The sequence below is a fragment of the Alosa pseudoharengus genome, unplaced genomic scaffold, assembly GCF_046254945.1.
Source record: "Alosa pseudoharengus isolate Yale_2024_CS ecotype anadromous, Long Island Sound unplaced genomic scaffold, YU_APseudo_1.1 YU_APseudo_1.1_scf_7, whole genome shotgun sequence".
Lineage (NCBI taxonomy): Eukaryota > Metazoa > Chordata > Actinopteri > Clupeiformes > Clupeidae > Alosa > Alosa pseudoharengus.
The window spans coordinates 39,690,763-39,705,265 of NW_027468859.1; the positions used below are offsets into that span (position 1 = coordinate 39,690,763).

Consider the following 14,503-nt stretch of genomic DNA (forward strand, 5'->3'; position numbering starts at 1 on the left):
GTTGTCACAAATTTAGCTTACATGCAGGAAGAGTTCAATGTGAGATTGTCACATTTTGCTGTCCTATGACAGCATGGAACTGTGTGATGTCATGTAATGAGCCCCTCCCACTCCCCACACTCCCTGCCTGTCTTGTTCTGTAAGGGAGATCAATGAGGTCGTTTGGGTTGTGCCACGGACAGAAAGAGGAACTGAGTGTAGATGAGGGCTGAGATTATTTCACACATACATGTGATGTATGTACGCAGCACGACACAGGGTAATGGTGAGGCGCTCTGCTTGTCTCTGTGTAGGAGATGTAAACAGCTTTTCTCTTTTTTTCTGCTGCTTCTAGCCCTCTCTCACACACCTCTGTACATGTCTTCACATATCATACTGAAGGCTTATCATCTTTTACACATTTCCCTGCTTGTGTTCCATTTCTCCATCGCCCTCCTCTGCCTCTTTCTTTTTCTCTCTCCCTTACTGTACCACTGTGTGGAGGAGGGAGCGCTGGTGGGCTGGGGTGTGCTGTGTGTGTGTGTGTGTGGGGGGGGTGACATATAGAGCGTGGTGTGTGTGTGTGGGGGGCATATAGAGCGTGGTGTGTGTGTGGGGGGGGGGCATATAGAGCGTGGTGTGTGTGTGGGGGGGGGGGGGGGCATATAGAGCGTGGTGTGTGTGTGGGGGGGGCATATAGAGCGTGGTGTGTGTGTGAGGGGGGCATATAGAGCGTGGTGTGTGTGGGGGGGGGGGGCATATAGAGCGTGGTGTGTGTGGGGGGCATATAGAGTGTGGTGTGTGTGTGTGTGGGGGGGGCATATAGAGCGTGGTGTGTGTGTGTGGGGGGGTGGGGCGGGGCATATAGAGCGTGGTGTGTGTGTGTGGGGGGCATATAGACCGTGGTGTGTGTGTGTGTGGGGGGCATATAGAGCGTGGTGTGTGTGTGGGGGGCATATACAGCGCAGATAGCGCAGCCTCAGCCCAGCAGAGCTCATTATCAGCAGCATGTCTCCGCTCCAGCCTCAGCCTGCCGTCCTCCGCTGCACACCGCGCTGCCACCTATGTGCAACAAAGGACACCAGAGATGTGTGTGTGTGAAAAAGAGAGAGAGAGAGAGAGAGAGAGAGAGAACAGAGGGAGGGGGCAGAGCGATGGAAAGAGGGAAGAGGTAGGGGTTTGATCTGTGCTGGCAGTCGGAGGGAAAAGCGCACTGCAGATGAAACGTGAAACAAAGACCGCCCCCCCCCCCCCCGCCCACCCCTTCTCGCCCCTCTCCCACACCCCCTCCCAGATGACCTTGTTATTCTCAAGTCGCAGGGGCCGCAGTGGGTTAGTGACATCATCTATTTTATGCCGGGCTCGTCGCAGCCAGCCAGGGAGCCGCTTAATCAGGCCTTTGTTACCAATCAGATCATGAAATAGAACACCAAATGCCTTGTTTTCCTCTCACACAAAGAGGCAGGAAACAGTGTATTGGCATTTGTAAGTGCTGGTGGAAGAGAGATCTATCTTCGCATGAGCGCTGTCTCAGCCCTCAATCTCCTCTCTCTGCCTCTCTCTCTCTCTCTCTCCCTTTCTCACTCTCCTCTTTCTCTTTTTGTTCCTGAGAAACGCACAGAAAGGAAGGATTTGCGAGGATCATTTTGCATATATTATCGGGGTGGATGCCTTTTCATTGAGATGTATGTAAACAAGAAGCACTTCAAAGGAACTTTGCGAGGCCACTGGTTAAAGGGGGGGGGGGGCATGTGTGTGTGTGTGTGTGTGTGTGTGTGTGTGTGTGTGTGTGTGTGTGTGTGTGTGTGTGTGTGTGTGTGTGTGTGTGTGAGCCTGCTGGGGGGAGGGTGAGACAGCGCTGGGTGGTTTTTACTCACACAGGGTCTGGTGAAATCTGCATGCATGGATCCGATCATGGGCTCACACCCTTTTAACGCACATGATGAAACTGTGTGTAAGCGCTACAGTGTGTCTGACTCCATGGCTGGCCTGATCGGCGCAGGCTAGTGGTGACCTACTTGGCACGTGGGCTGTTTTTCCTTCCTCCTCCCCGTTAGATATAGACATGATGTGGTGCAAACAATGCTATGTGGGACCAGTGCGTGCAGAGGTACATGCACCAGTCCTTTTCTGACCGCCTTCTGCCATTAGCTAAACTCAATGGGAGGAATAAGAAGGATTAGTGACCACACACACTCATGCGTCTTACAAGTTACCCCTGTCATGCTGAGCACATGGTAGGCCTACTTACACCTTTACTTTAGGAGTGCTACCATTAAATATGAGCCATATGGTATGTTTAATGGCCCAAAATGTTAATTAGGCTACACAATAAGGAAAATCAGTCATTAAGTGCATCATAATACAGTTCCTCTCTTATTTTCTACAGGTTTAACAGATCAAACACACATCTATGTAATTGTTCATTACATATTCCATGACTTGCCTCCCTGATTCCCTTTGTTTGGTAGCCTGGGTTTAGCAGGTCTGCGGTTAGTCTGCAGAGCAGGGCTTTGAACCTGTTCAAGGAACGAAACGAAAACCGGGAACTTTTTGTATTTTACAGGGAACAGAAACGAAACCGGAAACGTTATTATTTTTTATGTTCTGGAACAGGAACACTTATTTAAAAATAATGGTAACCGGTTAATACCGGTTTTATTTCGTTCCTCAAAGTTTTCGTTGCCTAATTAACTAAAAAAAAAAAAGTAATTATTTTCCTGCGCACGTTACCATGACGGCTGAGGTTCACTTCCTGTGTTACATCACATTAGACATTCGCTGACTGAATGGAGAGAAAGCGGTGGATTACAAAGTCTCCACTCCACATCTTAAATAAGAGGTAAATTACGATCCATCGTTAATTAAAACGCTCATTCCAAACACAATATCAATAGCTATATTTGTCGACTCCACGTTAATGATGGACTAGCGAACATTTGGCTAAATGGCGCCAACACCTCTGTTTGCCTAATGCACAGATGGCTTGTTACGGTATGAGTAGGCCTACTGGATGGCCTTTCCCCCCCGACAGTTGGAATTTGTTGTTGCCCGAGTGGCATAACCACGTGTCTTAATAATGTCGTTACGTTTGTGTGGAAATTTTCTCTTTTAACAATAAACTACACATTTTAAATAATTGTAAGCCTATTTAATTATTATTATTAATAATAATATAATTATTATTATTTAATAATGGTTGTAATATTATTACATTTGGTTTAAGCTGGATGAGAAAGATGTGACATAATTCTATAGCATTAAACAGCTGACAGGAACAAAATTAACTGTTCCGGGAACAGTATTTTTTTGTTCTAACCGGTTCGGGAACGTCAATTTATTGGTGGAACTCATAACTGGAAACGTTATAATTCCGTTTCTGTTCGGAACGAACCGATTGGGGAAAAAAATCGGTTCAAAGCCCTGCTGCAGCGTGATTGATTCCAGCACTATGGCCATGGAGGAGTGCCGCAGGATGGGGAGGTGGAACCCCAGTGGGCAGCGGCTACTCCCACCCTCCGCTTCACGCGGTCAGAACATGCCTGGTCATTGATGTATCAGCCGTGGGCCTTCCCTGAGACCTCAAACCACCTCCTGTTCCACTCCACTCCCAGCTCTCCCCTGGCCCTACGTACGCACCACACCGCACCGCACCGCACCACACCGCACGCAGCAACAGAGGCCATGTTTCAACACCACTGCCACGTGTCTCCATTCACTGTTGACACTGGCCTTTTACAGACATGTGGAAGGGCACCTCAGGGAGAGAGAAGTGGGCAGGGAGAGGATCAATTGGAGCGAGAGCAGACAGACAGGAGAGAGAGAGAGAGAGAGTTGAAGTGTGTTGGCGCACATTGTAGCTAATAGGTGCCTTGTCTCCGCCTGGGCAGACTGTTGATTGGGTCGGGACCTGCTGAGGGCAGACTAATCCCGGGGATTGCAGCCGAGCGGAAAGCGAGCGGCAGCAGGCCGACAAAAAACACCCAGCCGCAGCCGGCCCACTCTCACACATTTACAGCTTATTAGACAGATGGCGGGAGCCCGCCACTTCTGCCCCCTCCACCCCTCGCTCCCTCGCTCGCTGGAGGTGGGGGAGGGGTGGAGGAAGGTGGGGTGAAGAGGAGCAGGATGGGGGCGGGAGCTTGGCCGTGCTTTGTCACAGTCCGCCTGCTGGTGGTGGTGCTCACTTCTGGGCTCGGAATGGAAAGGGTGTCCAGGGGGGGTCAGCCACTATTACCTGACACGCACTTATGGTGCTCAGATCACGGCTCCTGGGTAGTACTCCCCAGAGTAACTGTGATGGGGGATCCTCTCTGTCATCCAATTGGAGTTACAGTGTACACACACACACACACACACACACACACACACACACACACACACTCACACAAGCTGTAAAGCTGCCTGTTAGTCGGGAGCCGACAGCAAACATGGGGCCACCTGCTCTCTGCGTTCCTTATCTACGCTTGAAAGGGCCTCTCAAACACGGCAGCGCAATTTACGGCGTGATTGTTTCACCTCCGCGCCCAGAGCGACACACTGCAGGGGTCATCGGCGTGGAGACTCCTTAGCGTGAAGACGGGAGGGTCATGTCCTGCGCCGTGTCTAGCCGTGGACAGTAAGCCCATTCTGAGCGGATTACACACCACTGTATCTCATGTAATCTATTACTACAGCCAGCTTTTACTCTCCTCACGGCCACGCAACATAGCACCATGTTGTGTGCTCACTCACACACACCACCTCACTCACACACACCACCTCACTCACACACACCACACCACACCACACCACACCACACCACACACACCACACCACACATACCACACCACACCATACACCCCACACCACACCACATACACCCCACCACACCTCACCACACCACCCCATACCACACACCCCACCACACCACACCACACCACACACACCACACCATACCACACCACACCACACCACCTCACACACACCACACCACACCACACCACACCACACCACACACACCACACCACACATACCACACCACACCATACACCCCACACCACACCACATACACCCCACCACACCTCACCACACCACCCCATACCACACACCACCACACACACCCCACCACACCACACCACACACACCACACCATACCACACCACCACACCACACCACACACACCACACCACACCATACCACACACCACCACACACACCCCACCGCACACACCACACCAAACCACACATCACCACAGACACCCCACCATACCCCACCACACCTCACCACACCACACCATACCACACACCCCACCACACCACACCACACCACACCACACCACACCACACACACCACACCACACCACACCATACCACACCACCACACCACACTACACCACCCTACACCACACCACACACACCACAGTACAACACAGCACAACACAACACAGCACAACACAACACAACACAACACACCACACCTCCCCACACCACACCTCACACACCCCACCACACCTCACACACCACCACACACCACACCTCACCACACCACACCACACCATACCATACCACACACACCACACACACCACACACATCACACCACGCAGCACCACACCACGCAGCACCACACCACCCCACACAACACAGCACAGCACAGCACAGCACAACACAACACAACACAACACAACACAACACAACACAACACAACACAACACAACACAACACAACACAACACAACACAACACAACACAACACAACACAACACAACACAGCACAACACAGCACAGCACAGCACAGCACAGCACAGCACAGCACAGCACAGCACAGCACAGCACAGCACAGCCGCACAACTCTCTTCTGGCTTCAAGTGCTTGGTGCAACATGAAATTCATAACTTGTTGTCTAAAAAATGCACTAGATCAGGTTGGATACAATGTGGAACATGCAAAAATCTCCCCCCGTTGCATCTTGATGTCAATCCAAATGGTAGAATTCCGTCACGCGCAGAGCGGTGACCCTTGGCTCCTCTTAGTGAGCCTGTGAAAGCCGAGGTAAATGTCAGGTTAGTCAGCAGATTTGGGATGGTGGCGAGTGTATGCAAGCGTGCTGGTGTGTGTGTGTGCGTGTGTGTGTGTGTGTGTGTGTTTTCCCAGTGTGCTGTTGGAGAGGGAGCCCCATTGTCATGCGATTTCGCCTCATTAAGATGCATGACATGCAGGAATTCACCAGAGAGCATTTGCATAAATTAGCCGTCTCCAGCGCGGGAGGAAGTGAAAGGGCCGATGTCGGGCTCAGGTTCCACGAGGGAGACGGGCAGCAGGGAGGGTGGACGAGCCGCCAGAGCCAGGGGAGAGGCGGGGGGTGGACAGAGGGAGGGGGATTTATAACCTGTTTACGCAGGGAGCGGGTTTTAGGGGGTCAATTTCCCAAATGTTTGAGTTGACAAGCCATGTGATGTGCCAGTCAAGTCATTTCCTGTGCTGTAATAATACGCAGTCTGAGTAGCCACGGAGCATTAGCAGGCCACGTCTAGAAACAGGCATTAGCATAAAATGGCCCAGATCTGTCACTTTGATTAATATGTCCCTTTGTCCTCACTCCTCACAATAAGCGCTGCTAACGGCTGAAGCGCTTCATATGTCAAACGATACCCGCTAATGACTTGCTATTCCGCTGTGTTTTTTCTTCTTCTTCTGTTTCCTTCATAATCTGATTTAGCTTTTCTGATTTATGATCTTCCGTAGTTTTTGCTCAGACATTTTTACGATTTTTCTTCACCGTCCCCAACTCTTTACGCTCCTCACTTCCGCCCTCGTTATTATTTCACTTTCTTAAAATATCACTCTTTCATTCTCTTCCTGTCTGTCTGCCGTTCTCTCCCTCCCTCTCACACATTCTCTCTTTCTCTCTTACATCCTGGCTGATGTTCATTAAGCTGTTGTGCTGCGGGTAGAGACACTGGAGTAATCACACATGGCGCAGAGCAGCCATAAAGATGCACTCCTGCAGGCAGCAGCTGCTGATGCAAGCTGAAAATAGATGCCGAGTGCACTCAGCACTTTTGCTCCGGCAGGCAGCCGGTCTGTTTATCAGCGCCGAACCATCCCACCCTACCCCACCCCAGCCCAGCCCACCACAGCCCAGCCTAGCCCTGCCCAGCCCTGCCGAGGCCGCCCACAGACTCCTCCCCCCTGTAAGCCCGTGAGCTCTCACACCTCCACAGACGGCGTCTGCTTAGAGCTGGCCGCTGTGTGTCAGGCAGCGTATAAATACAGGCTCCCAGGATGACCCAGGAAGTTTGTCCACTGGCCCCAGGCCAGTCCCTCCCGTCTCTCTTTCTCTCTCCTCCTCTCCCTCTCTGTCTCTGTGTCAGTCTCTTTCTCTCTCTCTCCTCCTTCTCTCCCTCTCTGTCTCTGTGTCAGTCTCTTTCTCTCTCTCTCCTCCTTCTCTCCCTCTCTGTCTCTGTGTCAGTCTCTTTCTCTCTCTCTCCTCCTTCTCTCCCTCTCTGTCTCTGTGTCAGTCTCTTTCTCTCTCTCTCCTCCTCTCCTCTCTCTGTGACAGTCTCTTTCTCTCTCCTCCTCTCCCTCTCTCTCTCTGTGACAGTCTCTTTCTCTCTCTCTCCTCCTCTCCTCTCTCTGTGACAGTCTCTTTCTCTCTCCTCCTCTCCCTCTCTCTCTCTGTGACAGTCTCTTTCTCTCTCTCTCCTCCTCTCCTCTCTCTGTGTCAGTCTCTTTCTCTCTCCTCCTCTCCTCTCTCTGTGTCAGTCTCTTTCTCTCTCCTCCTCTCCTCTCTCTGTGTCAGTCTCTTTCTCTCTCTCCCTCTCTGTCTCTGTGTCAGTCTGCTTCTGCTTCTCTCTGTGCGTTTGCTTAGCAGCAGTCTGAGCGCAGGGCTCTGCAGTCAAGCCCAGCCTCGTATGCAGCAGCTAAACAGAGTCAGTCAATGCCTCTCCCCTCCCCCCAATACATGCACACACATGCACACAAGCATACACACACACACACACACACACACACACACACACACACACACACACACACACACACACCCTCTCACACTCTCCATCCCCCCACAGAGATTACGAGTCAGCAGCTTCCTCTCAGCAGTGACTGATTGGTCCTGTTGTGCTGCAGGCAGGCTGTGAAGCCCTATAGAGAGATTTTTCCAAGATGCCTGCGCTGGAGAGTGCACCCAGAGCACACACACACACACACACACGGCCACCCAGACTCTCAGGCCATTAGGGTCAGAGTCAGACCGCAGCAGTCTACAGCCAACACTCGTCTTGTCCCCTTGAATGAGCCAAACAAAAGCAGCTAAATGCGTTCTGACATGAGAACACATGTTCTGTCCCCTCTCTTGTCATGCTTGTGCATTTTAGTAACCATTATTGTCAAACGCTCAAGCATCACGCAGAAAACAATCCAGCCATTCCTACAAGATCATGTTTAATTATTATTATTATTATTATTATTATTATTATTATTATTATTATTATTATTAACTTTTGGGGTCATTCTAGAGATTAGACATGACTCATGTGACTGAAGGTTGGAGCACTGGGTTGCGTAACCCCTGGATGACAAACTAGCTCCCATCTCTGCACTGTGAATGTGCACTTGTAGAATGACTCAAGGGACCTCGGGCTTGTTTTTCTCTCTCTATTTGTGTTGTGCTGTGTGCGTGGACCGGTTGTTTTTCCAAATGGAAAAATCCACAATTCTCAGTGTGTGTGTTTTTGTGTGTGTTGCCCGATTTTGAGGGGGGAAATCCTGTTTAACTAGCAGGGTGCCTGGCATAGTCTCAATACGATTCGGCAGCGACCGCCACCGCCACTGCTTTTGTGAGGCTGCGAGAGAGAATATCATCACACTCAAGGAAATTCATCTTGTGCTATTCGCCCTCCAACAAAAGACGCGAAACAATCAGTAAACATGGGCTGTTTCCCTGCTCATTAAAATCACATTGTTCCCCTGGCTCCCTCCATTGATGGCCACCAGTTAAGGCGCGCTGAGAAGACCTTACATCACTCAGCCTCTGAGTGGGGGCTTTGTCAAGCAAACAATACAGGCCCAGATCAGAGATATGTTTTTCTGAGAGTACCTAGCACAATGTGGGTGAGAGCGTGTTTGTGTAGCGTCTTTCTTGCCAGCAGCGTGTGAATCATCGGGCTGTGGCCATCGGGCAGTGCCAACCGGGCGGGCAGTGCGGTCGGCCATCGCAGTGAGGTGGCTTTGTTAGCCGCGCGGCCTGGAGCTCTCAGTCAGCAGCATCTCACACACGCCCGGCTCTGGGAATTCCACATGGCAGTGTGAAACAGGGCCAGCTCTCTCTCTCTCCCTCACTCTCTCTCTCTCACTCTCTCTCTCTATCTCTCTCTCTCTCTCTCCTCTTCACTCCTCTCTCTCTCCCTTAAACTATCGCTTTCGCTTCCCCTACCCCTTTCGCTAATAGCTTCAGAGGGCCGGCAAAGCTTCTGCAGGCTCAGGAGTTTACCTAATTATCCAGCATTAAGTCCAAATAGAAAAGCGCCCCCCCCCTCCCCCCTCCCACCCATCCTTCCCTTTCCCCTAGTGGGCTCCTCACCGCTGACACAGGGATAATCCGGGAGACTTAGAAACCATTAGGCTTTCCTTGCGCCTCACCTTGAAGTGGGGAATGCATGGGCCCTGGCCAAGAGGGAATCTCATATACAGATTTGACATGCGGGACAGATTTCGCCTACAGAGCCTCCGCCTTACTGTTGTGTTTGCCTTCTAACAGGCCGGGTGACCAGTCCCAGCCATCCGTCCGGCCGTGGCACAGGGGACAGACAGTGTCGGGCCGGCGGCTGGAATGTCAGAGGGGGTTATTGTTATGAAAATGGGCTGGACACACAACCCATCAGCAGCCCATAGTGCTGTGTTTTATTTACTGCCCTATACAATGTTGGGTGCTGACCCGATAAAAGATTAACTGGTACTTTACAGTGTTTGTTGACGGTCATTAGAGCTGTCGGGTTGTCTCAGCACACTCCAAGTGCTCGGAACAATGGCAGTGCTGATGGTAATGCTGGCAATTTCCCTGTTTTTTCGCAGGTCACTGCCAGGGGATTCGCCCCATTGTTGCAGTTTGCCTACACTGCTAAGCTGTTACTCAGCAGAGAAAACATCCAGGAGGTCATCCGCTGTGCCGAATTCCTGCGCATGCACAACCTGGAGGACTCCTGCTTTCGCTTCCTGGAGGCCCAGCTGCGCAGCGAGGAGGACGGCGTGCTGCTCTGCGGCAAGGCGGCGCCCGAGGGCGAGCGCTCGGAGGACGAGAGCATGCAGTCCGAGTCCTCCTCGGTGTCGTCCAAGGCCGGCGGCGGCGGCGGCGCCGTGTCCGTGTCGACGTCCCCGAGGTCCAGGCGGCGCGGCGAGGCCCTCAACTCCCTGCGGCGGCCGGACGACGACGACAGGCTGGCGACGGCGGCAGTGGCGGTCGTCGGGGACTTCGCCGACGGGCGGCTGGACTTTGACAGGCACCACGGCTCCTCGGACCTCCCGCGCTGCCCCAAGTACAGGAAGTACCAGTGGGCCTGCAACAAGCACAATAACGACACCTCCTCATCACACACCAGTACCTCAGGTTTTCCAAGCACATTCAAGGAGAGCGGTGCCGTCGTCGGGGGCACCGTTCGGCCTGCGCTGACCCAGATCAAGGTGGAGCCGCGGGGGGAGGAGGAGGTGACCGTCCCGTGCCTGTCCGGCGACGAGCAGGAGGAGAGGGAGCGCGACGGCCTGGCGGAGATGGAGCTGGACGGCCTGGGACACAGCCCCATGGCCCTGGAGCGGCCCAAGAGCAGCAAGTCCCCCACCTGCATCCAGGCGCTCTTCAAGAGGAGCGGCGAGCTGCCCGGCCTGACCAGCCCTTCCCCGCAGCTATTCGCCAACAGACTGGTCAGTGCCCAAGACAAAGGAACCACTCAGGGAGACCACAAAAATGAGTACAGGCCTTTTGCGGGGGAGCTGGGCGCGCCGGTCACCTTGCCCAAGGAGGTGGACGGTTTCCCGGCGGGGCTGTCGCTGAAGTCGGCGTCCTGCGACGGCGTCTGCAAGCAGGAGACGGAACTGGACCGCCGCAGCGTCATCTTCTCGTCCTCGGGTGCCTGCGAGCGGCTGGGCGCCCCGGCGCACTCCTACCCCGGGGGCAACTCGCTGGACAAGGAGCTGGCTGGGGGGGAGCACACGCCAAAGGGCCTGTGGGCCGGCGCCAGCCAGTCGCTCCCCAGCTCCCAGAGCTGCGCCGCCTCCACCACCGCCATCGCCACCGCCATCGCCACCGAGCCGCCGCTGCTCTGCCGCCCGAGGCCCAACACCAGCTGCCCTGTGCCAATCAAGGTGTGCCCGCGCTCGCCGCCCCCCGAGACCCGCACACGCACCTCCAGCTCCTGCTCGTCCTACTCGTACGCCGAGGACGGCAGCGGCGGCTCGCCCTGCAGCCTGCCCCAGTTCGAGTTCTCCTCCTCGCCCTGCTCCAACGTCACCCGCTGCCTGACCGCTGACCAGCCAGAGCCCAGCGCCGGCGCCGACTCGCTCTTCGGCCAGGTGCGGCCCAAGATCAAGTGCGAGCAGTCGTACGGCACCAACTCCAGTGACGAGTCGGGCTCCTTCTCCGAGGGAGACAGCGAATCCTGCCATGTCCAGGAGCAAGGACCAGAGGTGAGTGGGCTTCTCCTTTGTACAAGCTTATTCTGCACATAAATCTGTCACCATGAAGGGAAAAGGTGTGGCCCACGCTCTTGTGCTCTCCATACAGGCCGGCGCTGTAAACTAAAACCCACAGTGGTAAACAAAACATAAATCAGGGCAGGTCAGGGCAGGGCAGGGAGCAGATGGACCTGAGAGCTGCCCATCTCTCTGCCTTGCTGTGGAGATATGTGTTTTGATGAGTGCACATAGGAGAGGCCATTTGATCATGTGTGCAGCAAGCCATCCGTGGCGGCTCCAGAGACACAGCAGCAGCATCATGGAGGAAGGGGGGGCGGTGGCGGAGCCGTGCGCTCTGATTGGCTGACACTGTGCACTTGTTAAGGCAGCCTTCACACAAGCTCATCTCTGTGGGGATTCTCTCGGGCAGGAGCTTGATCTGAAGCCCCCCTCCTCCTCCTCCTCTGCTCTCTCTCTCTCTCTCTCTCCCCCTCTTTAGTCTTTCGCTTAGCCAACTGCATAAATGAGAGATATGGAGAGAGATGTAGACAGTCAGGAAATGACTGAGATGAATAGGCTCAGGCTTTTGTTTGCTTTCCTGTCAGGAAAGTACATTCGCTACTCATCGCGACGCCGACAAGATAGCTTAATCAGACATCCTTAACTGGTCGGAGATGCGGCCGGTTGTAATGTGGACACCCTGGTCAGACCTGGTGGTGGCAGGGCAGCACCGCTCTCTTTGTCCACACGAGTGGATCAGCAATCCTCTCATTATCCCATAATCCACCTGGCCAGACAGTCAAAGGAGGACTGTTGTTTACTTTAACATTAAGTGGGAGAGAGTGTGTCTTATTATTAGCATTAGCCATTAAGTAATCAATTTTTATACAAATGGATGTGTGTAATCCTGTGAATTCCAAAGCACTTACAGTGTAATCAAATCTAATGATGCCACTTAGCCACCAGTGTATTTGATCCACTGAAAATAAACAAGCTCACACAGTTTGCAGAATGAAACCTCGGATTACTACTGCTAGGGGCTTGTGAAAAGCAAAAGAAAGGGGGGGGGGGTTGCCATGGCAATGGAATTCATAGATCTCCCCATTTTGCCAGTATGTGCAACATGACAGGGCTGAGTGTGAGTGCCGTCACATTGCAACAGAAGCAGAGCAGCACAATGCGCCGCCTGTGCGCTTGGGTGTAATTATGACCTCTGTGGTGTCTGCAGGCACCCCAACACCCTCAGCTCACGTCTGCTGGGCCTCTGATTTATGCTCCTCTCAATAGGTGCTGCACAAGGGGCCATACATTACCATGGCTTGATCTACAGCTTTACATGACTGTGCTCCAAACATTCCTGTCGTGTTGTCATCATTCTTCTCTCATGCACCGTGCTGTGCAGCATTCTATGAAGCATATAGGGCTTTTTATTATTATTTAACGAGGTAAAACCTACACAATTAAAACATCCTACATAACGCAGGTACAGCCTATCACTAGAATGACTGTCTGACTGAAGCTTTTGATTATTGCCTACAAATATATTAAGAAAGCCACTTTTTCTTAATATACTTCAAAGTCTGACTGGTTTTCCTTGAAACCAATCATAATAACTAAGGCTTTCTGTGAAAGTGTGACATTAATATTGCCATGTCTCTTACACTGTATAATTTCCAAAATGCCACCTCATGCTTCCTGGGGTAGTCTTGCCCCTCTCTCTTTCCCCTTCAGTGAGCTGAGTAGAAATAAACATGGCGCTTATGGAAGAGGGTTTGCAGTGCCTCTGTGTGTTTGCACAGCAAATGGCAAGCTCATTCAGAGATAGCCAGTGATATAAATAGCAGTCAGCCCAGCACTGGAAACAATGAATTCTGCTGAGAAAGGAAGTTGTTAAACTGTAGGCTAATCTCACCAAGGATGTAGTCATTTAAGGTACCTTGAGTCACACAAGGTCTTTTGCCTGCACTCCCACTTGCAAGACTCTTGCAGGGAGCAGAACAGCTATAAAATATCAGTCACAATACCAACCTGTTTCGTTACAGCTCATTCATAAATTCCAGCGTGGCTCACCATACCAATTGCTCATAATCTGATTATGTTGGATGGCTAGGAAAACAAGTCTGCATACACAAATATAATTTCTCATTTTTAAATGGTGGGTAACTACATGTTTATAAAATCCAAGATTAATGGAGGTGTTCCAGTGCCTGTATCTCCACCATCATCACTGATATAATTCTCTCATGCATACAGAGTCCAATTAGAGCCCTTATACAAATTTGTCTGGCAAAGACATTGATCTCCAGCAAGTGACTAGAGGTGTTGCATTTTGTCAGATCATCCTCTTCGCACTCCGAAATATGAAACATTAACCTCTTAGTGCACGTGTTACTCGCAGGAAATGATAATGCATCAAATACCAATTCCGCTCCGCGAGTTCCGATTCTGAGGGCCGTGTAGTGTTTTCGGTATGAAACATTTGTGGTCTAAATATTATTTGTCAGACACAAGTTGGTTAAGTGAAAGAACAAATGCATACTACCCATCATCCGACCGCATAGAAACCTATAGCTCGAATGTTTCCTCATTTGAATGGCCAATAGAGTAAAGAATGAAGCACGAAATACTAGCGAACGGAATTGGTTTCATTTGTGAGTAGCACTTGAGCAGCACCAAATGACTATTACTCGTTCACAACCATAGGGACTTCCCTCCTATACGGTGTCTTATAGACTCTTTGACATCAAACAGATCCTTATACACAGCGATGCCTAGCAGTCAGACTGAGGAACAGCTTGACTGACTGCATGAGGTATCCAGCAGGGTCCAGTGGGAGTTGACTTGCCTCCAGAACTGCAGGCAGACAACCTCACTGTTCC

The 14,503-nt window shown here is 51.9% G+C and overlaps 1 protein-coding gene across 3 annotated transcripts in view; it reads left to right on the forward strand.

Moving 5' to 3' along the window:
• The window catches only part of bach2b (BACH transcriptional regulator 2b), a 70,126-nt gene that overhangs the window by 45,866 nt on the left and 9,757 nt on the right, over window positions 1-14,503 (forward strand). For all 3 annotated transcript variants that reach the window (XM_076273263.1, XM_076273262.1, XM_076273264.1), the window contains exon 3: window positions 10,032-11,636. In XM_076273263.1, coding sequence (XP_076129378.1) covers window positions 10,032-11,636 — 1,605 coding nt within the window. The remainder of the gene's footprint in view (window positions 1-10,031; window positions 11,637-14,503) is intronic.